General features: G+C 35.4%; 1 protein-coding gene across 3 annotated transcripts in view; it reads right to left on the bottom strand.

Moving 5' to 3' along the window:
- ITSN1 (intersectin 1) overlaps nucleotides 1-26,718 on the bottom strand; it is a gene marked incomplete at both ends in the record, with an annotated part of 106,075 nt that overhangs the window by 50,408 nt on the left and 28,949 nt on the right. For 2 of the 3 annotated variants that reach the window (XM_082008652.1, XM_082008653.1), the window contains 7 exons: nucleotides 2,315-2,436; nucleotides 3,848-4,077; nucleotides 9,372-9,496; nucleotides 19,152-19,291; nucleotides 19,466-19,553; nucleotides 25,507-25,647; nucleotides 25,824-25,973. In XM_082008652.1, the coding sequence (XP_081864778.1) occupies nucleotides 2,315-2,436; nucleotides 3,848-4,077; nucleotides 9,372-9,496; nucleotides 19,152-19,291; nucleotides 19,466-19,553; nucleotides 25,507-25,647; nucleotides 25,824-25,973 (996 nt within the window). Of the gene's footprint in view, nucleotides 1-598; nucleotides 614-2,314; nucleotides 2,437-3,847; nucleotides 4,078-9,371; nucleotides 9,497-19,151; nucleotides 19,292-19,465; nucleotides 19,554-25,506; nucleotides 25,648-25,823; nucleotides 25,974-26,718 lie in introns of all 3 variants that reach the window. The other variant, XM_082008654.1, reaches the window with a different exon arrangement.

The raw sequence follows: 26,718 nt of genomic DNA, 5'->3' as shown, positions 1-26,718 counted from the left end.
CCAGGATTTAAGCCTGGTTCCCATTGTGCACAGTAAATTGATTTGGGCTTCAGCTGGATTCTTTGCTCACAGCAGTTACAGTTTGGGTGGTATCTTCTGTACAGCTGTATGATTACAGGACATGGCTGCACAAGCCTGCACACACAAAGCCATTTTTAAGTGTTAAAATGGTGAAGTGCTAAATTTGCCTATGTTAGAACACAGTTATTCTAAGCAATATTTATATTGTTGCACCCAGTAAACTCCTAACTGTATAGGTCACCTTAATTACAGAGTTGCACTTATATCATAAATTAGACACACTTTAACATGTAAGCTTGTAAATTATTATTTTCCAAAAAACGTAACCGACTTGATCCTTTTAGAAGCACAGGACACGACAAACACTTAAGGACAAAGAAGAGTCTAAGAGTCCAAATGCCCATTATCAAAAGTAAGTTCTGGTCCATTGCACTTAAATTACTTTTGACAATGTAAGCTAGTTTGTTAACTTTACGCTAGGTGAACTGAAAAACAAGTAAACTACACGATAACAAAATCTGTATTTATGAAATGAATAAATTGCATAGACTTCCTAACAGTCATACAGCACACTTACCCATTCCCTTTTAACCTCCATCAGGAAAGCAATGATTTAAAGCAAGGCAGAATTATAACATATTTCACAGAAGTGTCTTACTTACATTAACTTTTCTAAGAGCAGACCATTTAAGCAATTACCACAGAGCAGGAGATAAATCCCACAAGAATCAGTCATCAGGTTTAATTATTGTCAAATGTAAGTTAAATAAAGAAAATTGAGAGTAGTTACTCTAATTTTGTGGATTAATTTAAAATAAAAACATATAGGAAGACTCAGATTACCTTAAAGTCTCTAAAATGTATGAAGTGCTCCTTAATATCATATATTTTTGGCAAAAATGTTATTTCCCTGCAAGTCTACCTAATAGTGATTACTTCAAGGAAGAGAACAGTTCACTTATATGCCTAGGCTACAATCTATCTCCCAAGAAAGCAAGACACAGCATTTTTTAATAGCCTAAGGAGACCCATGTACCAGTATCCCCTCTCATTTAACAGCTGACTGATCAATACTATTTCTTGATGCAGAATAACAACACATTGCATTGTTATTCAGAATGGCATTGGGCCTCTTCCTGAGTCATTCAGTAGTGCTAGTAATCCAGGATTCACCTTTTATTTTCCAAAAGCGGACTCTAATGTCAAAAGGCTTCAGTGTGACACAGCTGAGTAAATAAAAGAAAAAAAAAAACAAACCCCACAAAAAACCAAAAAGGCCAGAGAGATGAAGGCTCATCTCCCCAGAATACACGCTTTTTAAAAAATTATCATTACATCTTGTGAGAGTCTACAAAGTGTATTTTTCTAAAATCCATTGTTACTAAACTGTGCCAAAATGCAATAGCTCTTAAAATGCATTTTCTTACATAGAACACCGTAGTGAATACACTTTCCCACAGTGAACAAGGTATCATTTAATAGTTACACTAGGAATTCTTGTTATGAATTGACCTATGCATGCTAACGTCATATTAGTAATTTATTAATATCAATATACACATTTAATAACTGTAGTCATTAACAACAGAACTATAAGAGATGAGAGACAAAAGCAGAATGTCGCTTTAGAGTTTAACACGACAGTTATAGGCTGACCATATCCCCATTATCTCATCATCTACGTAAAAAAAAATGAAATTATTCTGTATCAATATACCTGCAACCAAATTTTTAGGTTATGAAGTTTCCATTTTTTAGAAATGACATTTTATCTACTGTATACCCTCTTTAAAATAAAAGTATCTCACAAAGAGTTAAGTAGAAAAAAAGGAGTAAATTATCATATAAACAATTCTAAGTTTTATAAATATAAATTTCTTATTAGAAACATACTTTATTTATCAAAGCCAGTTTTTGATTCCACACATAATAGCCACTCTCTCAATAGAAAATCACAGTAACTTTATTCCCTAGCTATCTTGGAGGACAAGAAAATTCTCACTGAGATAGCTTTTGTATAGGAACCTTTTCAGACACATTGACAGACACACACAGCTCAGCATACTAAACCTGATACGATCTACTTATAGATTATGTTTAAACTTTACACTTACAATGAACTGTAAGAAGCTATCCATTATTATAATAGGGCTACTATGTCACATCACCATTTTGGTATTCACAGAAATATTTTTCTCAAGTATGTAAAAAAAATCCTGCCATATATAATTTCAATCACACAAGTGCAAAAGCTTAAGTAATTTTTTCAAGTAATATCACAATCTCTTCTTACCATGACTATGTCGCCAGGCTGAATAGTGATTTCATCATGGCTTCTTGATTCAAAAGGATACAGTGCTCTATAATACACTATTTTTACATCCTCCTGAGCAGAAATGGTTAGAGGAGCTTTTTCTGAGCAGAGGAAAAAAACACACAGATACAATGAAAAAAAAAAAATCAAAACATATTATTTTTAAGTATTTGAAAAATCAAGTGAAACAGAGACAAAAATTAAGAAACCTTACATTGTCTGTAGGAATTATGTTATCCCTATTTTACACAAGGGGAAATATGAAAATGAATTATTTGAAATATAATTTTATTACTATTTTCTTTCCTAAATATCAGGTAAAATATTACTATTTTACTATTACTAGTAATAGTAGTAAAATACTACAATTTTCTGATATATAAAACTATTTTCATAGAAAGAATCATACACTTATCATGCAACATACATGACTTGTCAAATGCTTCAATGATTTTATAGGTTAAATCTGATCAGCCATATGTTCAATTCAAACGGTGATGTTTTTGCATATATCAATGGTATTCCAAATACTTTTAGAGCCTGCTTGTGTAGCAGCTTCATTTGCAGCCTGATTATACTTCCAAGAAAGATGTTTCAAAATGTTCTAGTGTATACAGATTGGCTGAAAAGAGGTCACTTACAGATCATGTTTTTAAAAAATTACATGCTAAAGATGTATTATTAGAAAAAGAATAATACCAAAAAACCCCAAAGATAGAAGCTAAATTGCTCTTGTGCACTTTCTGTTTTGCATATTCGGTCATAAAAGTACCCTCTGCTACTCTACACAAATAAAACCTAGCAAAAGAACATATTAGATTAAGTCAATTCTAGATTTGGGCTAAAAGATAGAAGGTAATTTCTCCTTTATGCAATCCTTTGATCAAATATTTAAACATATATTACATTCCCAATCAGTTCTCTTGTGTATGTATCAAAGCCACTTAAGAGGAACCATGATTCCCAATAAGGGCAAAAATCAGATTATAATGCATAGAAAAAGCTCTCAACTGAAAGTGATCATGTGCATAGCAGAAAAAAGGGGGATTCAATCTTAAACTTCAGGTCATTTCAGTAAACAACATGCATGGGGAAGAGGAAAAAGGATAACTAAATGACATATTGTTACTACTCTAAAAAAATTCCAAAGCATATATTCCGCACCAAAATAAGAACTGTAAAGAAAAGTACAGAAATAATTGTTGACGTCTTGCATCAAGATCTCACAACAGCTTACAGCTAAGATTGTCTCTTCAGTTGGCACTGTAATTCTCATTAACTGTGCTTTATGCTCTGCTAAACACCATGCTTTTAGGAATAGTAGTGAAGAATAGTGAAGCCTAAAAGAACAACTTTTTGGAGTCTAGAGCTCAATTCATACATGATTTACTTTAATAAGACTAGCAATCCAATCTTGAAACATAATATTCTTCTGAATTAAAAGGAAAGACAAAACAGAAAATAATTGTTCAAGAGGTATGTGCAACTGCATTTCTTGACTTTTTCCTCTACCTGCATTTGACCAAGGAGCCTGGACAGCTGGCTTGATTGGCTCTTGCTGTGGTTGGAAAAGTTTACTCAGTTTCTCTTGCATTTCCTGTTTCCCCTTATCCTCACTTTCCTTCTTCTTGGTTATTTCTTCCCTTTTTTGCTTTTCATCTTCCTGAATTTTTTTTGGCCACTGAAGTTCTTCTTCCGGTTGCATACGATCAAGCCGCTGTTTATCCCGTTCCTGGATACGCCTGTTGGACAATTAAGGTGTATTTTTAAGCCAGTCAAACAAAAGACCGTAACAGTTAGTTGACCTCGTGTGTGATCGATATGATAAAGTGTACTCTTTATGGCTTTTGCGTACCCTGTAAGAGCTGTTAATTTTATTTTGGTGAGTTATCAACCACTCCACAGCATCTTCTTACACAATGACTCCTAAAGGGCAAAGGAGAAATATTCAGAAAGATTTGGTATGACTCCATATGTATCAAAAAAGAAAGAGCTGTGACTCTCAGACAAATGAAAGAACGCTATTTCATGTAACCTACTATGAAGTGCAGGCCTCTATTACCTTGACTTGCTTTGTCTTTGCATTTAAAAAGCTACCTTTAATATATTTTTTTATTTTAACTCACATATCAATTCTGTACCTTTACAATACGATTTCCCAGAGGTCTAAAAGAGGTACAGAGCAACCTGAGCATACAGAAACGGTAAACTAGTTATGTTTTGGAGCTGAACATAAGATGTGGGGGAAAAAAAAAAACATTCAACACTATTTTTTCTTGACAGAGTTCTTCAGAGATTTGTAAACGCTAAACTTTATCTTCTTTATTGAGGCTGTGATCTCTTCTCCTCTACAATGACATGCAAACATATTTATCTGTGTTTTTCTAATTATTGTATGAAACTACACAAGTGTCTTAGAAGAGTCTCCTACTCAGCTGGCAATGCTCTGAAAATTAAAAGCTTCCAGCATCTGACACTTTCAGTCCCACCTCTTCAACTCAACGCCTGAGTGTCAACGTGGGGATTTGTGTATTCTCTTTTCGTAGTTTTCAATGGGATTTATAAATCCTATGCCATTGTTTTAAGTGATGAGCCATATGGAGAAAGGAGGAAGAGGGGAAAAAAAAAAAATCTCACTTGGCTGAAGAAACAAAACTCCTTGGCATCCAAGAACCCAGACATAAGCCTTTCAGTTCCATGTAACTTTAAGACTGCTTTTCAAAATCTCTTCCCAAGTAGTCTAATTCAAGCAATTTGAGTATCTCATTATATCATCATTGCAAGTTACCATTTTCATTTACCCCACAATTCCTTTTATTTATTTTAGGCCTGCAGATATCAGCTACAGCCATCACCAGACATTTTCAATAATGAAATTTGACCATAAAGTTTTTTTCCCAAAACCCAATAAGCAGCAAATTATACACTTCAATTTTTATCTGCTCAGCACCAGCTTCAGCTCTAAAATGCAGGAAGAAGTCAGGAATACCGATGAAACAAACCGGTTCTGCTTATTTTCTCAAAGCCATAAACATCCCTAGGTAAGACTAAAATAGCCAAGCCAGAAAAAAAATAAAAGCAGTAATCGGAAAATATGGCAGTCCTGATCCTCCTGTTGAGGGGTAAGGAGTAAAAATATCTGCAAGCTTCATACAGCACTCTTGCAGAACTACTCAGAAAATTTCACATTCCCAAGTGTGAAAGCTAACAAGTCCTTCCCCTCTGATAGAGGACAAGATAACAGAAGAAAAGAATACATATTCTCTGCTAGAAACAATTTGCACCAGTAAAGATAACTCTAAAGGGCTATAACAGATGTACAGTGCGCTTTATTTTGTTCCATTAGTTATTTCACTTCTATATTTTCCTCGTACTTACAAAATTAGTGACGAACGCATGACAAGCTGGTCATTACAGACTTGGCCTACTATATAGAGCATATTTTGTCCAAGGACAATATGAACTCCTGGACAAAAACTGCGTGAAAAAAAATTAATTCCCTACAGGGAAATGTCCACTTTCCAAACTAGGAACTAGGCACCAGAGGGCAAAAATCTCATATCTATCAATGCAAGTTCTGAGTAGGCAAGAATATTTTCTGAGATGTCAAGGTACCCAGTACCTGTTTAAGATGACAGCTACTAACTTACAAGCTCAAAAAAATCTTTGGTTCTCAATGAAGTTACTGATATCATTTCAGTATTCCACATCAGTATATAACGAGTAGAGGTTAAGACATCAGTGTGAAGGGTATCACTTCCTCCTCTATGAACTACTGCTACACTTTTCTGCCTTCAATGTAAAGTCATCTAAAAAGTTAATAAATTCACTGTTCTGACAGCCTCTTAGTTTAATCACTGAATTAGTCCTTCATATGTTCAGTTGCAAAGTATTCAGAGCCAATTACTCAGCAGGTTTGTTGCAACACTGAAGGTGCACCACATAGGCATACAGAGCTCAATTTTCTCTTGACTTGAGTGGTGTCTTACCTGGTGAGTTTAGTCAGATGGGCTTTAGATGGGAAACTGAGTTTTTAATTATGTTTCTAGTAGAGTCTTCCCATACTTACAAACCAAGTTTGTTCTAACTGCTGGAGTGAGAAGGGCAGATGAAAAATGTACCTTGGCAGGGTGTGGGCTATGTGTGATTTCTTTTTTCTTCCACAGAAGCTGCAGAATTTTTTTTGATTCTTATGGGAGCTAATATCATCAGTTGAAGACAAGGAAAGGAGTAAGAAAAGACAGAGAAGCTAAAGAAAAACAAGTCTAGGCGTGAGCGCCACAGCTTGGGGTTATGAACACAAAACTTGATATTCTGCTCTTTTCCTTAGTTCAAGACTCACAATGTGTTAATTATTGTGGAATAAGACCTCTAATCTGGGATTTACCTATACTTGCTTTTACTATTTTTATGTCTGTTTTTCTCTCACCAGTTGCATTATACCACTCAAGCATTTCTTATCCCAAACACCAACAGTAAGCTCTACTCATTTTACTCAAATGTATGGCAATTTTCTCCCCTCTGAACTTATATTACTCCCACAATCATACAAGTCTGCATGGAAGATTAAGATGCCTTAAGATAATTAAGACTAATTATCCATAAGAGGTCTTCAAAAAGACCTCTGCCATACCCAAATATGTATGTCTGTATCTTTGTTTGCTCAATTAAGTTATGGGCACAATTCAGTGCATAATTGCCAACAAAAAACTGTTAAGATAGTTCTCAGTATAAAGTGATTGTGGTTATCCATTAAGCCAAAGGTTAAGGAGCACATAATTATGATCTTACACTATTCTTTCTTTCTTTGCTTACTAGAGCTATTAAAAGGGAGCATACTTCCCTATCATGATGGGGTGGTATCCAGGTTATAAGTATTAATCGTTTACCTTATTCATTTTGGTGTCTGCTGGAAATCAGTAAGACTGGCAGACTGCTCATTACCAGGTATACCAATTATGATTATTTAGAAGCTTGAATATTTGGGCAGCATGAAGTTGTGAATTACCAATAATGTCTGAATGTTCAACTAGCATGGAAAGTTAGACATGAAGTTTTCCATGGCAGAAGGTTTTCCTTTTTTTAATCTGTTTTTTAAATTTCTGTTTTTCACAGAATCATTAAGGTTGGAAAAGACCTCTAAGATCATCAAGTCCAACCACCAACCCAACACCACCATGCCCACTAAACCATGTCCTGAAGTGCCACGTCTACACAGTTTTTGAATACTTCCAGAGATGGTGACTCCACCACCTCCCTGGGCAGCCTGTTCCAATGCTTGGCCACCCTCTCGGTGAAGAAATTTTTCCTAATATCCAATCCAAACCTCCCCTGGCACAACTTGAGGCCACTTCCTCTCCTCCTATCGCTAGTTAGTTGGGAGAAGAGACCAACATCCACCTCACCACAACCCCCTTTCAGGTAGTTGTAGAGAGCAATAAGGTCTCCCCTCAGCCTCCTCTTCTCCAGACTGAACCACCCCAGTTCCCCCAGCCGCTCCACATAAGACAAGTGCTCCAGACCCCTCACCAGCTTCGTTGCCCTTCTTTGGACACGCTCCAGCACCTCAATGTCCTTCTTGTAGTGAGGGGATTCGAGGTGCGGCCTCACCAGTGCCGAGTACAGGGGCATAATCACTTCCCTACTCCTGCTGGCCACACCACTTCTGATACAGGCCAGGATGCTGCTGGCCTTCTTGGCCACCTGGGCACACTGCTGGCTCATGTTCAGCCAGCTGTCAACCAGCACCCCCAGGTCCTTTTCCACCGGGCAGCTCTCCAGCCACTCCTCCCCAAGCCTGTAGCATTGCATGGGGTTGTTGTGACCCAAGTGCAGGACCCGACACTTGGCCTTGTTAAACCTCATACAGTTGACCTCAGCCCATCGATCCAACCTGTCCAGATCCCTCTGCAGAGCCCTCCTACCCTCCAGCAGATCAACACGCCCACCCAACTTGGTGTCATCTGCAAGGGAGTGGAGTATTCTATTTAATATTCTGAAATACAGTATTTTAAGTGTTCCTATACTTCCAGTACCTCAGCAGCCTTCTTGTTTTCAAGGAAAGTTGCAACATAATTACCATATTTAGTGTGGGGATTTATTCGTCATAGAAAGCTGTTTTCTTAGAAAGTTTGCCATTTCTGAAGTTGATCTTAAAGATTTTCAAAGGGGTAAGTTCTATGTAAATGATCTAAGAGTTATCTAAACTTAATCACTTTCTATTTATAAGATTTCTGTTTGAAGATATGGTTCTCACTGAGACCTTGTTCTGCCTGAAATGTAAAAATTAACTTGACTCACCAGATAGTAACACAGGCTATCAATTCACTTTAGGTCACAATCCTTGTAATGGATTTGATGGTTGGACTCGATGATCTTAAAGTTCTTTTACAACCTTAATGATTCTGTCATTCTGCGTAATGCTAGAACCAATAATTTAAGACCGTTTGTTCCCAGGTCTTTGTTTTCACCTCCTGACCAATATCTGTCTACATTAAGAGTATAGAAACCCCACAATTGCTAAAAATTAAATCAAACAGTTACTGATAAACGATGTCAGAATAAAATTGGTTGCTAGCCTATATGCCATTCTTTTTACATAAATATATGTTGAAAACAAATTTACAGGCATGTACAGAAAAACATTAGCTCTTTATTTTATGTTAGTATAAAAGAGCTAGTTAGTTTCACTGTTCAAGAACCTCTCTAGGTGTAGAAGTACACTACACATTTAAGTAATACTGGTGAAATCTCTATGTATTACTGACAGTTAAGAGTCACAGACAGATGTAGAAGCTCATCTCCACAGCACATCTCTTGTTCAAGGATAAATCAAGAGATTCCCCAAGTCTGAAAAGGGATCATCTGCACTGGAATGAAACTTGGTCAAGGTCTTGGATATTCTTTGCCATTAGGAGATACATTCTTTGAGATCAGATTATGCTCCCAGAAATGCAAAGTTAATTTTACTTGTTTGCAAAATGCTTTGCACTCTAACACCTCTACAGAAAGGGCTTAAATTAAAGCAGTTTGTTACCTTTGAGCTTCTTTTTGCTTTTCCAGTTCTACTGTCTTCCTTTCTTGTTCTTTCTGTTTCAGCCTCTCAGCTTCCAAGTTCTTTTGCTTCTGTAGTTGCTGTTTGTTATGTATTTCTCTCAGCTCCTAGAGAAAACAGTAAAGTATGTGTAAACGTATACTATGTGAATCATAACTAATGGCCCCATATATTTCTTTGTGAAGTAACAAAACTTGCAAATGGTTGGATCTCTCTGTTCAAACTTATTGGCAAACAGTATTGGCAAATGCATTAGCAGACATTTGAGGTAGATTTCAAAGGTCTATAAACCACTTACTGCTTTCCTATTTTTATCCATATAACCTGATATGTTAAAATGTTAAAGAAACAAGAAAGTCTTTATTAAATGGCACTCTAAAAAGTTGATGAAAGTTTGACAAAGCTTAAGCTCAGAAGTCACTTATGTTTTATTTTAACTGATTTGTTGAATTCATTTATTACATTCTGTACAAAAATTTGCCTGCTGAGCTGCTCATAACAGCAACTGTTTCAGTTAATTGGTTTTATGTTGAAATTAGTGGTGATTTACTAAAGAATCTTCAGGATTGTTTTATATGCAGGGGATTTAATTCCTATAAGCAATGTATTATGGATGAATAGGGGCACAGAGAGTATTCATCCATATACAAGTCAGTTTTCCTCTAATTAATTGGAAATACATTGCCTGAAACATTTACAACAAACTTTTTTTTTAAAAAAATCATCTTTTCCTTAAGATTCTTCTGCATTTATACCTATTAACACAAGTACAAATTTTACCCTGAATCTCTTTGCACAACCTAGAACTTTGCATCTGAACTCCTCAGTATTACAAGGTAAAAAAGGATAACCTTACCTATGACAACTGAAAGTTTTCATTGAAAATAGTTCACTTTAAAAAATGGATATGTCTTAATGAAAATACAGTACAGACAATATATGCAGAAAAAGTTTGTAGGAGGAAATTGTTTCTAAATCTGTATCTTAATCATGTCAACTTTTATTGAAATATGTTATGACTTACATCATGCAGGCTTATTTATTTCTCGTATCCTTAAAAGTTTTATCTTAATTCATTCAGGGATTGAAATAGTTAATCTTGAAAGTATTTGTTTTTCAAGTTGTATTTGAAAGAGTAGTTTTTCAGAAGTTCACAATCTACAAGTTAGCCAGATGAAGACTTCCTGTAACTATCCTCCTGCACTGACTGAAATGTAGAAAATTGCGTAAGAGTAAAAAAACTCCTAAATGTCAAGTGATTCAAAGAGCCAAAATGAGGAAAGTTTCAGTAAGTTAATTTTACGAGGTTATTAGTAACTTCTTAGCTATAGTTTCATAAAAGTTGAAAGTTAATACTTGTTTATTTACAGACTGTACTTGTACTGTGTCTAAAAATTTTAGTTAGTGAAATTAATACATGCATTAGTGCTGAACAACTACACACCGTGAAACATCGGATTTTAAGATGAGATGTCAAAATAACTACATGACAAAGAGGAGTAGCACATGACCTTTGCAAGGTATTAAAAACACTTCTGATATATGGATGAAAGTTTAAAAAAAGTTAAGATGAACCTCATGTCCTACCTCAGTTTCATTTAATTAATGATCCTCAATTTTAAATTCAATGAAAACTGAATTCAACATCATTAAAGAGACAATCAGTTCTTATACAAGTTTTTAATTAAAACTGTGCTAAGGCCATGAAACTCACTGAAATACAGAGATAATTTGGGCAATAGCATATTTTATGATCATCATTACTTTCCATAGTCACATTAAAGCTTAGTAGACAGTTAGTATCTAGAATGGATATTACAGAATGTAAAATAAACTACTCCTGCAAAATCATCAGAATTATTCAGGCAGGATATTGCCTTTGGGAAAATTTTTAAACCCTGAAAGCCCATGGTTATAAACATTCATGCATAGACTATTTTGGACTAAGGAAAAAGGAAATACATTAGCTATATTGAACGTAATGGGGTTTTAGTAGTTGGCCCATAAAGAACAATGAGAAAATAAAGGGACTGCGAGACTGCAGTGAACACACAGTTGGTCAACTACACCTGCAGCTAAAGGAGGCCTCTGACCAGACTATAAATTTCTGAAGTGCTAACTAGAGTGAACAGTCACTTCCAATAACTGTATGTTATTAATTCAGAGTCTTTAATGTTGTTACACTTGTAATATATTGAGGTACAATGGATTTGGCCCTTGTTTCAAATGAACATCTCTAGGGGAATCAGAGTTCCCATTTTCTCTACGTGATCACCTGAACCCTTATTTGTATCAAAAAATATGTACAGGTGAAAAGGACAAATATACGACCATAAGAACATTAGCAGTAGAGTATTTTACAAGCATTCATCTGAAAGGGCATAGATTCGAAAATAGCACAGTCGAAAGCAGTTTTCCACCTGGCCAACACTATTAGAGATTTTTGTAGATTGCAGAAATCTATAAACCTAAGTATCTACAAAGGTCTTGAAGCTAAAATACTACTTCTATGAAGTATCAAATATCTTGACTAGTATTCAGGATTTTTAACAAGCTGTTTCTCTTGTCTGGGTAAAGAGACTGCTATCCAAAGCGTAGGTTTCTGACTCTTACATTTAGTTCAGCTTTAGCCCAGGCTTCCTTTTAGAAATCCTTCACTGTTCTACTTGCTCTAGCTTTCCTTCACATTCATGTCCCCTCCTGCCACTTAACTTTGTATGCCAAGAAGCTCAAGATTCTGATTCCTGGCCGATGAGACCTCCTCTTGCTATTGAACAGAGAGATCTGGGATAGTCACACATTTCTAATAAGGCAACACTGAAGATAACCTGTTGTTACTTGCAAAACAGTGCCTTCCAGGTTTGTTTTTTCTTCCCCTTAGCATCTTTATCCCAAACTCTGGTGTTTGAGCAGTTAAATAGAAATAATCAATAGGCAAAGAAGGAGGAACTAAAATTCTTGAAGAGTATGAAGGTTATCATAGTTAAACAAAAAAAGCCAATAAATCTCAAAAGCTTTAAGTGAGACAACCCCGATGCAAGTATTTGAGCTTAGTTTACTTTTTAACAAGAAATTTGTAAACTAGAAAGAATGATTCAGTTCATCTAGATACACAGAATCAGGAAGAATCTATATCTAATTCAGAATATTGGTATTTTCCCCCCTTTAGAAAAACTTCTTGAATCGTGCAAATACATAAAAACAAGTTACAACTTGCAAGACATCTGTACACCAAGCATTATTTCCTTCCACTAGATGTCCAACTATAAGGCCAGCCCAAATTTTATATTTTAACTATAGTTTAGACATGTAGGTTTATCTCACCTCTAAACATATGATATTTGGCAGTAAAAATGACATATAGAAAACTTGGGGAAATTGTAGCTAAGATCCATGCTGCCATGCCTCCATGTCTGTGTGAAGCAAGTAGTTTCTCATACTGAGTACGTACAGTAGGATCATTAACGGCTGCATCACAGCAGTTAAGTGTTGCTGCCAACTCTGCTCCAAATAATTAAATTATTTTATTTGTTTATTTTGTCTATATGCTCAGCTAAGTTAGGATCTCAAGAACATTTTAATAATCATTTAAGTTTTCCATAGACATGCTAACACATTATTTCCTCCCAGCTAAACCAATGTGCTAGTTCAGTATTTTGTGAAGAGATTTTTCTGTGACATGCCTGTAACAGTTAAGAAAAACTAACCTAGCTTATACTCCTAGCACTGGATGGAATATTTTTGGAGATAACAAAATGCAATATATATCCTTCTTTGCATTAGCTAGGAGGAAACAAAGATTTGATCAGCAACTCATGCAACAGATACTTGGCAAAGCAACAGAGCATCTAACAGTTGGAGGATGGGGGAGAAAGAATCAGCATCTCCCACAGTGCTATAGGACAGCAGTTGAACAAAATTATAGTAACACTTCAACAGTCAACAAAATGAAACATTTGCCAGCTGAATATTCAGCACAGTCCTACACTCATCTTTTACAAACACAAGCAACTTAAAAGCTGTACATTTACAAATCGTATATTGTCACTCCAAAGACATAGCAATGCTTTACTTGTTTCTGGTGTGCAGGACAAAGCATGTCTTACCTTAAAAGCAGAGAGAAATTGTTACCTTTCCACTTAATTCACAAACAGACTAACAAGTATAATTTTGAGATGCTACAATAGCCACATTTAGAAACCCACATAATATTGAATATGAATTAAAATATGAGTTTCATACAGCAGAGTAATATTCACTATATACAGACAAGTCATATTGCTATGAAAACCTTAACGTTAGAAACTTAGTTGTTTAAGCCCAGATTTTGCCTTTTGACAGAAAGACAATAGAACTTAGGATACTTCAGGGATTACAACACAAGGTTTCTATCAAATCTTCTCCCCTTGAGACAAACCAGAGCATTTGATCACAGAGGAAAGAACCTTACAGTTCTGCGCTCACTGAGGCTTTCCCACAGCAACACTCTTCTACCCCACTCCCCAGCTCCCAAAGCGCCTGCTTTGTCCTTGACAGAGGCAGTTCCTCCTTCCACCCCACATTATAGCCATAGGGGATTTGAGAAAGGAAACGTATTGCCGTCTCTCTCATATCTGGAATCACAAATTACAGTGCTGTGTAGGAGTATTTAACATAAAAGTGTTTTCTTCTTAAAAATTCTGAACATCATGACCAAAATAGGCAATTAACTTAAAATCTTGATGTTTCAGATAAGCAAAAGGCAAAAATATCGAACTAGTACCTTGCCCAGGTTGCAATTCAAGGCACACTCCTCATCTAGGCAGTAAAGATTAGATAAAGAACCAAATTATAAACTCATCTCTTTGGTTATGTTTTAGTGCTAGCACCTCTTATTAAATACTAACTTAGTTAAACACTGCACACTCATCTGTTTATGGTAAAGTGAAGCACATAACTGGAGGAGGTTCATCACTCAGATTGATATAGTTGTGTACTGCCTGAGTATGGCATGGAGACCTTTAGAAAGGAGTCTAAGTAGTTGACGCAGCCCAGGAGAACTGCCAGGCACTGCAGCATTGCATCTTCCATTGCCACTGACTGGAAGAAAGAAATGCTCAAATGTAAACAGGCATTCATATGCAAGACTTGTCCAGTGCACACTGACCAGACAGGGACTGACAACAACTGGAACATGACACAAAATGTAAAACATTTTTAAGAACTTGATTCTAGTTGTTTACCACCTTTTCCAGGCACTGAGAATACCTTCTCAGCAAAATTAACATATTTCAGAAACACTAATTTAGTTGTCTTCTCCCATGCGGTAACACAGATAAACTCTAGATACTTGATACTTCTATGCTATATGAAATTATTATTTCATCTTTAGAGACAAAAATTGAATTAGGAATTATTTTAATTGCTTTATTTAACAGTGTGTAACAACTGACCTTTGCAAAATTTAAATGTAAATTCACGCTGAATGTAGAAAGAATTTGTAAAGGTAAATTATAGTAGAACTACACAAGCAGGAAACCTAAATATAAAGCCTTCTCTTCTGCAGAATTATTTTATAAAATTAAGAATATAAACAAGGGCCTAGTTACATTTTACTAATATCTGTATCAATTTTAATTATTAAGATTTCTAGGCTAAGATTCTTAAAGAGTACAGAAGTTTGAGCCAAGACTCCGTGAACCGTAATTAAGTATACAAATAAGCGGCCCAACTTTCAACCTTGTTACAGATTCAGTCACTTACTCTAAGCCAAATACAGCACAATCCACAAGACTATTATCTTCTCTGATAAAATGCCTCAAATCTGATTTAAAAGGATATCTGACCAGCTGCAGGCTAAGGTACATATTTCTTTGCAAAACAAGTACACTTTTCCAACATTGTGGCTTCAGGTTAAAACAATGCCCTAGAAGTAAAATAATTCTAAGTACTAACAGTTTTCTGAAACCATGTGATTCTACCTAAAGGTATTCAATAGAGATACTTGAAACTACTTGTTTTGAAATATTTATAACATTTTATACTCCAGAAAGTTTTTGAACAGGAACCAAATTCTGTAAACACTTCCAACTCTTGTGATGTTAAGTTGAAATAAAAGTACTTGATCTCGAAAGGACTAAATCAGAAAAAATTTAAATCAGTTGTTTTGGAGGGGTGAAAAAAGATGCAGTGGACAAAAAAAATTAATTTATCTCCCTAGTCACTCATACCTGATATTAGGACATGAAGCAAAGATAAGGCAATTTAAGGACAATTTTAAGTATTCATTTACTGCAGAACATAGAAACTGTAATATGGCAGCAAATGCAGTGCAATCCACTGTATACTAATACGGTGTTAATAAGCTGACCTTTAACCTAAAATATAACAGAACGTCAACTAAATCTTATAGTCTCATCAATGAAAAGCCACACTAGATACTAGTTAAATCGTTCATTTTATCTTTTATTATCACAGCATATTTCTGCACGGGCTATCAGTAGATCAAGTGTAGTCTATTTCAAGAGAATGAATTAGAAATGGAGTTTTACAAAACTTAAGGATGTATTCACGTAGGAGATAATGCAACCGATATTCATAGCCAATAACATAAGGAATAAATCTCAACCATGATGACAAAAGGTTATAATTTAATGTTGCTGTCAACTTCACTGTCTCTTAAGCATCACATCAAAACTCGTTTGGCATATATTTTGTACTCAGAGAGCAATAGCGTACATATTTACAATTTTGGTTCTGTTCTCTATTAAATTAAGCATTTTGACTAAGTAGAGACACATATTACTCCCTCTCCCAATAGGAAATAAGTGCAAAATGCTGTAAGATCATATACACCTAAAGAGTATTTAGATATGCAATTTTTTCTGGGAGTTCACACACAGTACCACATCATTCTGCTTCTCGTCCAGAAGCTAGTTGTATTACAGAAGACAACGCAAGCACCAGTGCCTCTCTATCACTTGTCAGAGAACAAAAGCTGCGCAAACCAACATGAATTATGGTGTTGCCATCCTAACAGCCACCCCATCAAATGTGCATCTCTCACTTAGTATACTGAAGTACAGAGTTAAGAGTAGATCACCATTGAAAAAGTCCATCAGTTTTAAACGTATAATTTAGGAACAGCCTTGATTAAAAATGCAGTTCAATTTTTTTTATTAAAAAATAATTTTTAAAATAAATATTTCTGTATTTCCCATCTTCATATATTTTCCCTTAATTTACAAGATAAGAAGCCCTTATTATATTTAGAGCTCAGCTTTGGTAGAATTTTGGATACATTATTTAAAAAGGTTTACATTTAAATGTGAGCATTATACATTTGGCTGATAATTATATAAACTGCTAGGTATTTTAGCACCAAATGAGCCTGCTGTATTTCTGCACCCAGTTACTAATATATTAAGTAAACAAAAGGTTCTCTGTTAATTGGGGAAACTATTAATTTGGCAATTATTTATATTCAGTTTTCTACCAAATTCAAGTGCAATAGTCATCTTTCCAATGGCAGTTCCTAAAAGTTGTCACAAATGTTTCATTGTTCACGTAAAAGCATCTGAGAATTATGCAAGTTCCTAGACTACTTTGTTTTCAGCATTATTATTACCTAAGTGATAGGGGTGTTCTGCCTTGATTTAGGAACAGAACTTCCACTTCACACAAACCCTAATAAAACTAAGATCCTCAGGAAAGCTTTCACAAGCTTTGTGCATAAAGTCTCATATGCAAGGCATTCTGAGAGCTCTCTCCACAAGAACAGCCATTAAATCACTGCTGCACACACAGCATCTTCGAAGCTGTTTCTCTGGCAATAGGAGTACTACAACCATTCCACGCTGAGTCCAGGAAAAGCATATATGCTTTTGTAGATATTTATATCCAGGGATAAAATCATCCAGCCCCCTCAAAATACATCTTGCACACATAGTGAAACTACAAAAAGGATAAGATACAACTCTCTCTGAATTAAGCTCCCACCTCTCAGTTTGAACAGTACACCTGCCCCACTGCCTTGTTTTCACCTCTTAAACTCATCTTTTCCAAGGAAGAAAAGCAAGCTGCAGCAAGGCAAAAATACCAGCATACAGCATCAAAAAGTGGTCTCCCTATTAAGCACTGCTTCTACACATTATGAAATAAAGAACACAATATCCTCAACCCAAACACAATATCCTCAAGCCAGAGAAGACTTGCTGAAGTCTTCCCAAAGTACTGTCTACATAACTGATTTTCAGCATTTAAGGTGATAGCTCTAAATACTAAGATTTGAACATAAAAATCAATTTCCCCATTAAACTGCAAAATAGTTTACAATTAGACAAGGCATTCTTGGATAGATGGCAGACATTCTGATAAATCTATGTCTTTGTTTAATGTGCATTTTCCATATTTAATTATCATTAGTTCATTATTTGTTAAGTCAAGCGCCTCAGTATTTAAAGTACTGAATTTTGTTTGCTTGTTTTGGGGTGTTTTTCTGCTACTGTCACAGTACTAAGATGATTCACCCCCCTGCCTATTTATAAGCTGTTGGGGTCATTTATAATCAAATCAAATGCTGGCACTAATTTTAGAATTAATATCCTTTGGTCATAGTTATCTGCAAAACACTTCAAAAGGACTCAATTTGAAAAGAAAAAAAAAAAAAAATCACCCAAAAAGCATGACACATTAAGATGTGTCCAAAAAGCGCATATATATATTAAAAGAAAAAAAAAAAGTGAGGTAAACCATTCTATTTTCTTTTAAAAATAAATTGCAAATATTTTATTTGGTTTGTGTCTCTTATGACTCTGCAGAGATTCTCCCCTTTGTACCTCACTGCCTAAGACTGTGAGAGTCATCTTTGAATTGGCATTGAAACGGGTGGTAGTAGTATGGTCTACAGCTTTTAATTTCTCCTATAATTATTAATAATTTTAATATTAAAATAAGCTATTTGCTGCTTAAATTCAAACATGTCTTCCATCCTAAAGCATCTGATGTAATCACAGTTATACTAATTTCAAAACAACTACAGAAACATTAATGTATCTATCATAGTGCTTTTCCTTCTAAATAGTTGTAGCACAATTTATTATACCTTGCAGAAAATTGAGTATTTTTCTAGTGAGCTTTCAGGAGAAACCATCAGTTGAATTAGCAGAGAAAGTACTTTAACATTAGAATATTTTATGAAAAAATGAACACTATCAAAAGTTTGTAACTAAAGACTGATTTATAACCTCTATCTGAAAAACATTCTTCTACTGACTTTTGCAATTTCTGTAATTCTCTTGTGCAGAAATAAACAAAAATCACACAGTTTTAACAAAAGACTGATCAATAAAGCATGAAACCACAAACAACAGACAACTACATTCAGGAACAAGTATGAGCTTATGAACAGCAGATAAAAATTCTGCATGTCAGTAGAAAATCAAGTCTCTTTATTAAAGATTTCAATTTGAAGTACTGATTCCAGTAGATTTGTTGACCTACTACAGCTTTGCACTTTGATGCAAAAGGGCGGAAACTGGCAATTTCATATTTGCAACCATGGATCTGGAATCAGAGCTCAAATTTATTCTTAAATAGATTCTGCAGATTAAGTTGATTCAAAGTTTGGATGCTAATTAGTATTTTCTTTAAAAAAAAAATTGAGAATGTTCCCCAAACTGACTTTCTAAATCAATCATTCTAGTTCAATTTTTTTTTCCATAATCAAGTTAGAAAAGAATTAACTGAACATTTAGAAGAAAGGGTTAAAAAGTCTAGGGTTACCTTTAGTTGATTATTGAAAATATCAATTTCCTGAAGTTTAGATCTGGTTTCTTTTTCTACTTCATCTAGCTGGTCTCGAAGCTGTTGACGTGCTAGTTCCTTTGCTTCTAAGGCTCTTTTGATAGTGAGAAGAGAATCTCCTGTATTTAAACATATTGTCAAATAAATATTTTCTTACACGGAGAATTTTAGGTCATAGAAAGCAACATTTTCCAACATGCATCTTGCAACACAAAGAAAGAAATTACAGAGTACACTGTGCAATGCAGCATTACATCCTATACAAACTTGGACATGTACAAAAATATACTTACTGTGCAAACTGTTCTGTTGAACTTGCTTTAGCTGGTCATTAAGCAATTGCTTTTCTGGAATCAACCTTCCAAGCATCTGCTGAGATTCCTGAATAGAAGACAACGAGGAGAGAGAAAGCAAGAAGAGACACAGGTGAAAAGGTGAGTGAAGGATGACCTTGGCTATAAGACCTCTCATTTTAATTTCTTCTGAAATGACTCTACTTTTTCTCTCACTAAATTATGTATTATTGCTGTTATCCAACCACTATCTGTGTGGTACTGCCACTCATACATAGTTCTCTGCCAATACAAAAAAGTGAGCATATAAAATTTGAGCATATAAAATTTGAGCATATTACTTGACAATTGGCTTTCATTGAATATGTAACTTGGCTTGGCATTACTTGAAATTCAGGGAAAAAAGACAAAGATAGATTTCAGGAAATGTTAAAACAAGCACTTATGAACCATTTAAGTATCATTTTAATAAGTGAATATTAATTTTGATCAACAATAGTAAGAAGATATTATGGCCAAAAGCTATGCAACACAAGCTCTGTTAGATGAGAATACTTGAGTCCTAGATCTCTTGATTTATCACTCTTGAACGAGGACCATGATCTCTCTCAATTTCAAACACACAGTCATAAGATTGTACATCGATATATTACAGGGGACCCTGCAGATGAGAAATTCCTCCTTCAGTGGATCTCATATCTATCTCTCTCTCTCTCTCTCTCTCTCACATATAATCCTTGATCTTTCTGGAGGATGAAGTGGTACTTCATACACCTTTCAAAAGCCTTGACCTTCAACTTCAAGTTGTCAAAACATATTATAGAAAGATAATATGAAATAGCTTATTTTATAAAAGCTGCCTGAGCGTCAACATCCCATCTTTCAGACGAACAAAGTAATTTATTTCAGCAGTTGTCTTGAATTGCAGGCTTTTGAGGAATTAACCATCTGACAATTTCAATTTGTCATGAAGGATTGCAAATGACATAATATGATCCTAAGAATAAATGCCACCTAATCGCTTAATACCAGAGTGAGTCCCATGAAAAGTTTTTAGTTTTTGTTAGAAGACAAGGTTGACCTTACTGACATGACTTCATAGTCATCTCAGTTTACTCATGGCAGTCTTTGATTGGGCCTCTGCAGCGGACAGCTCAGGTCTTAGGATTATGCAATGACTGCAGACTACTGTAATCTCTTTATGTTCCAGAAAAAATACTTAGATAGCACAGCAGAGTTAAGGACTTTAAAAATTCACAAAACACCAAAATTAAGATAAATTATGCATTTGACTATTAGGAGTTACACATATCCCTCACTGTTCAGCTGCATTGCCTATAGCCTCAGCAGATCTTTTTCAGCTCTTCAAGGATAACATGAAGGCCAGATACTCCTGTCATGGGACTATTATTCCCTACCTAGAACCAAAGGAGAAACAGCAACGTACAATGCATCATTTTCCTAATCATCTGCCTGAGGGGGCCTGCCTCCTTCCCAACAACCACCATTACTATGTTCTTAAACTACATACAAAACACTGTCCTTTGTGTTCACACTTTCCACCACACCCTCCCACCGAAATACCTGCATGCCCCATGCCATTATTAAATTAGTATAGCACACAGGTATCGTGAAATGAAGTTTTCAAGTAGTATAATCTGAGAAAGGTGGCATCTAGTAGACTAAGTGTATTGACGGATAAACCTCAAGAGAAAGAGGAAAGGAAATCACCTTTCAAGACACAAGGATATAAAAATTCGGTCATTTGAATTCAAGAACCATTTAGATAAGCCAAATAGCAGAATGGATGTCAAAATGAAACGGGGTGTACAGAAAAATTATCATTCTTCAAGCACAAGAAGTATCATAGGACAATATTTCAGGGTGGAATGTAATCCTAACCTTAGTTGTTCATTTTTAAAGGCCAGAACACTTCTAAACTCCAGATTACTCAATCTTAATACACAGAATGGTTTGAAGAGTATTTAAGGACAGCAAATGCCAAGGGATCAAGAGGGTCAAGTTCTGTTTCCTTAAATCACAGACAACCATGTAATAAGCATCTATTCCAAGAGCATCCACAACATGCTTTCCCAAATCCTTTAGTTGTACTGAAGAAACAGATGAAAGCAATTAATCACTAATACTAAAGTTTCATGCAACAAGAAATTTCCAAGAATTGAATAATGTCCCATATAGCAGAAAGCAAACAAAGCAATCAGAAACCAGTTCCTGTCAATCTAATGAGGGAAAGTTATCTTCTAACCCTACACCCTGAGCAAGAGGGGGTATGAGAAACTGAGGTATCACTATACATCTTAAGTCTCTGCCACATACCCTGCTTCCAGTGCTTCAGAGGAAAGCCAAATTACTTGGGAGCCAAAGTGTTCATCAAGGAAGCAAACAATCCCTGCAGGTAACTAGCAGAAGCCCTGCAGACAGTATAAACATAATTCAAACACATACAGTTTAGGTGTTTGGAAGGCGGGATCCTTCCAAACTTCCATGGAAAAACCACTCTACCAGATACCTCAGATTCATATAACTAGCACAACTTTTCATCACCCAGGATTAATTGTTATACAGTTTCTTCACAAGTTTAACCAAACTCCATCTTGAAACTAATTAATAGGTTGAAGAATAATTACTCCTTTGAATTAACTCATCTTTCCAAGGGTCAGATGTATTAAACCAAAATATTTCCAAGGGAAGATACATCATCCTACAAAGATAACTGCCAATATTGACTTTTTAATCTATTGGAGAGTTTAGAGAATCAGAATCTCCTTTAAATAAAACAAAACACTTTCTGCTTTAGCCTTTCCTCTACAGATCAGATAGTAAAATTTACAGGATATCTGAGAAACTCCTCTTTTTTTCAGGAAAAACCTATCTACTCTTTTAGATTCTCCCCAGATAAAATTTGGCCTTTTCTACTAAGCAGTGACATTTCTTTCTGGAATCACAATTGTGATAAACCCCTCAAGCAACACTAACTGAAATATTAGTGGTAGAGATCAATGATGACCTGAGAGCAGATAATACCACAAAGTCGCAGCTATTGCTGTCAAACTGAAAAAAAACCACCTCAAAACCAAAAATCCAACAAAACAACCACCAAGAAAGGCAAGTGTGATTTTCATTACCGAAGTGCTCTTACAGTCATTGTGAATGAAGCAATTTAGAAAGTGAATAGGCATTGGATCCAGAATATGCTGGATACATACCATCTAGTACCAGTTACCATGACCAGAGATGGTTAAAAATCACTACAAATATAGTAGTGACTCCAAAACAAGAGTAAAGTGTAGACAACTGTGCAAAATTCACTGTACTTCACCAGATGTTTCAATAAAATTTCAGAGTGGTGTCAAAATGCCAAAGACAAAAAATAAAGCAATCTGCTTTTTGACCATTGTGATTGGTAACAAGTAGCACCAACTAAACGTTAGGAAGGTAAAGAATCCCTCTGCCTCCTTAACTTTCCCTTTCATGGTGAAGTAGTTAAAACCAATGCATAAAAGCTGTAAGGAAGGAAAAAGCACATCTACAATCAGCACAGGATATGATTAAAAATTCAAAAAATTGTTAATGAGTCTACAAAGAACACTGTCACTTGTTTATCTAGTACTTTTTAATAAGCTACCTAACCACATCTACTTGTAAATAGGTTATCTTTCTCATTACTTGTGTCCCAATAGTGTTGGTTTCACACTTTTTTCTTCCCTCTGCACCTCCCATTTATTATACCCAGCAGTGGAAGCTCATTCCAAGTTCTTGATAATAATGACATTTTCTCACTTTTTTTTATTATGTCTGTTATAATGGGACCCCATCCCAACTGTAGCACATTGGTCTTTACTATAACATAAACTACTTACAGCTTTTTACTGTAACACACCATTTTTTCCTTCTTAATTTGTTAAATTATGACAAAAGCAAAGAGATACTTTATCTTTTCTGAATACAGAGGCTAACTGAACAAAAATTACCAAGTTAAGAGAAATGACATATGAATTCCATTCAATTTGTTAAAATAGCGTTTATCTATCAATGGCTATGTAGCTGCTTAGCTGCTTCTGAAGTAAATACCTGAGACCATTTCTATGGAAAGCTTTTGGAATAGAAGGGTTGGAGGGAACAAGTGGTTGTTGCTTTTACATGGAGATTGGCTGTGCACATATGATCAGTAGCATTTAACTTACTCAGGTAAATAGGGGCTTTTTCACACCTTCTATCAAGCCTAGTCAGCTCTTTGTCTCTTTGAGCCAGTACTGCTAAATGTAACTTAATTTCCTACACTTGATTCAATGCTGTTTGACTTCATTTTCAGTTGTCAATACAGAAGCATTTTGTTAAAGGAAGAAGAGTGTTTTCAAGCCTAGCTATAGCAGTTTACGACACAAGCTTCCCTTAGTAGCATTTCGTTTGCTATTGTTTGCATCAAGTGGGCACAGTGTGCAAGAATATGATCCCTAAATTATACTCCTTGTAACAAGGTGCTGCCAAAAGAAAGATGACTTGTGAAAGGTGTAATGATGTACGCAAAACTTCAACAGAAATGTAAGATGCTTTAAGAAAGAAGAAGAAAACTCCAAAAATACTCATACATAAAACAAAAAACCTGAGCTGTCAAGTTCTGGTTTTGTTCAAATGAATGTACTATATTAATTGTGCTGAGAAAGTTGAAATGGAACAATAGGATTAGGTTTTAAGATTGATTTTACATGCAAGTCCTTCAAAACCTAAGTGTGAGATCCTCTTTGTAGTGGTAGAAAAGCACTGAGAGCCCTCATTACCGGCCAAGAATTAATTTCAAGCAATATAAAATATTTAATAAAGAGAAAAATCCCTAAATCAAATAGGGATGATCAAACTGTCCTGGTTTCAGCTGGGACAGTTAGTCTTCTTCACAGAAGTCAGTATGAGGCTATGTTTTGGATTTGGGATGAAAATAATGTTGATAACACAGGGATGGTTTTGTTGCTGCTGAGCAGTGCTTACACAGGCCTTTTGCACCTTTCACCCCACCCCAGGAAGCAGGCTGGGGTGTATAGGAAGCTGGGAGGGGACACAGCCAGGACAGCTGACCCCAACTGGCCAAAGGGATACTCCATACCATATGACATCATGCTCAGTATATACAGCTGGGGAAGGAGGAGGAAGGGGGGCACATTCAGAGTGATGGTGTTTGTCTTCCCAAGTAACCATTACACATGATGGAGCCCTGCTTTCCTGGAGATGGCTGAACACCTGCCTGCCCATAGGAAGTGGTGAATAAATTCCTTGTTTTTCTTTGCTTGCGTGTGCGGCTTTTGCTTTACCTGTTAAACCGTCTTTATCTGAACCCACGAGTTTTCTCTTTTACTCTTCGGATTCTCCCTCCATCCCACCATGGGGGGAGTGAGTGAGCAGCTGTGTGGGACTTTGTTGCTGGCTGGGGTTAAACCACAACATCTGGAAACCTTTCCAAATTTCAAAGAATATTCTTTCGCCCAAAGTAGGCATTTACTCAATTCCATCTTTAATTTGACAGAGAATTTTAGATAGAGAAGTAAGAAAGATGAATGACAACATTAGATCAAGAACTAACTGCTTTAACTGGTAACTTCAATTTTGAAAGTTCATTATTTTATAGTTAAAAAAATAAGAAGCATCACCAACAAGCCATTTAACTGGTCAATTCTTTCTTTCAGCACAAAACCAGCAATCCCTGTCAACAGAAATACATGCCATAAAATATCACTCTCCTTCCCCAAAACTCTTTTAACATCTTCAGCTAAACAATTTATTTACTGCTCCCCACAACAGGATTCCATGAGGACGAAGTAGTAATCACAGATACAACCCTCAAGTGTAGGAAGTAATCCTTAGACATGTCTGAAGAACATTCCTTTAAAAGAATGACAACTTATCCACAATAATTCCTCATGTACAAGGAACTATACATCATATGTTGTGGCAAGTTTGCTTAGGATATTGATGCAGCTGAGGAGGTCAAAATGCAAGGCTAAGAACAAAATTAGAGAAAGTTTTCTCACCTGTAGCTGCTGTTGCAAATGGGTAATCTCTGCAATTCTCAGTTCTCTAGATTTATTTGTACTTTCAATTTCTTGTCTTTGGGTAGACAGCCGACATCTGATATCCTGAAGCTTTCCTTCCAACTGATTTTTTTTATCATTCTTTAGAAAAAAAAAAAAAAAAAGCTCTCTTTTTTACCAGAATCATTTGTCATGCAAGTCAGGATCTAAAAAGTAGTTTTGTTCTGTATTTAAAAGTTGAAATTATAGAAAATAAACATGACCGTATCACCATCACTACTGTGCTTGTGTGTTTTATCTGCAACGTGATCACTTACTAGAGCTTCCAGTTCAAATTCTAAGGTCTTCTTCTTTGCCTTCAGAACAACTATATCCTCTTGTTCTTTGTTTCTTTGATTTAGTAGTTCTTGCCGACGATTACGCTCCCACTCAAGTTGCCGTTGCCTCTCAAGTTCCCGTTTTGCAGCCTTTAGCATGAAAAAAAAAAATTCAAAATTATGAAATATCTATTTTGAGAAACTGTTCTAATCACTGATATTCATATTCTAATGTGCAATTAAAACAATTTAAATACACTGCTAAACTGTGGACTAAATATGTGCCTCTATTTAAGCACACAAATTGCTCAATTGTTTAAGTGCTCACTTGAAAGCACTGGTGAAAATGGGCTTTGCTGTATAGCTGATAGGTGACTAAACAGAATATCACTCCATTTTAATCAGTTTCCCAAGATCCACTCTTCTGATTTAACAAGTTCATACTAAGACTTCAAGAACTCTCCAGGATAGCATTCAAATCTCTCTCCAACCTCTGACATTAGACATTCTGCAGCTTTGCAAAGAATAGTCAAATGCTACTGCACTTAATGCATCATTAATTGGCAATGTGCGAAAATAACAGCTTTTTAAGTCAACCAGTATGTGTTTTCTTTAACAAATAAACTCCTTACAGGAAAATCATGAATGCCACCAATGCCTATAAGTTTTTCTTCATTAATTCCAGCATCTCTTTATAACAAAGAAAAAAATTAATAATAACAATAACAATAATGTAAGTCAGAGGTTAGGAGCACATTGTCCTAGATCTAAATGTCTGATCCATTAATTTCACATGAAAAACAAAGAGAGACAGCCGACTCTTTCCTTACCTTCAAAACCACAGAAATTTAAGTTAATTCTTTAAAAGTTTGCTTACCAAAAATTATGGCAAAAT

Source organism: Phaethon aethereus, assembly GCF_964289735.1.
Source record: "Phaethon aethereus genome assembly, chromosome: 1".
Taxonomy (NCBI): Eukaryota; Metazoa; Chordata; class Aves; order Phaethontiformes; family Phaethontidae; genus Phaethon; species Phaethon aethereus.
Note: the sequence above shows the minus strand (reverse complement) of the source record. Positions and strands in the feature narration are given on the sequence as shown.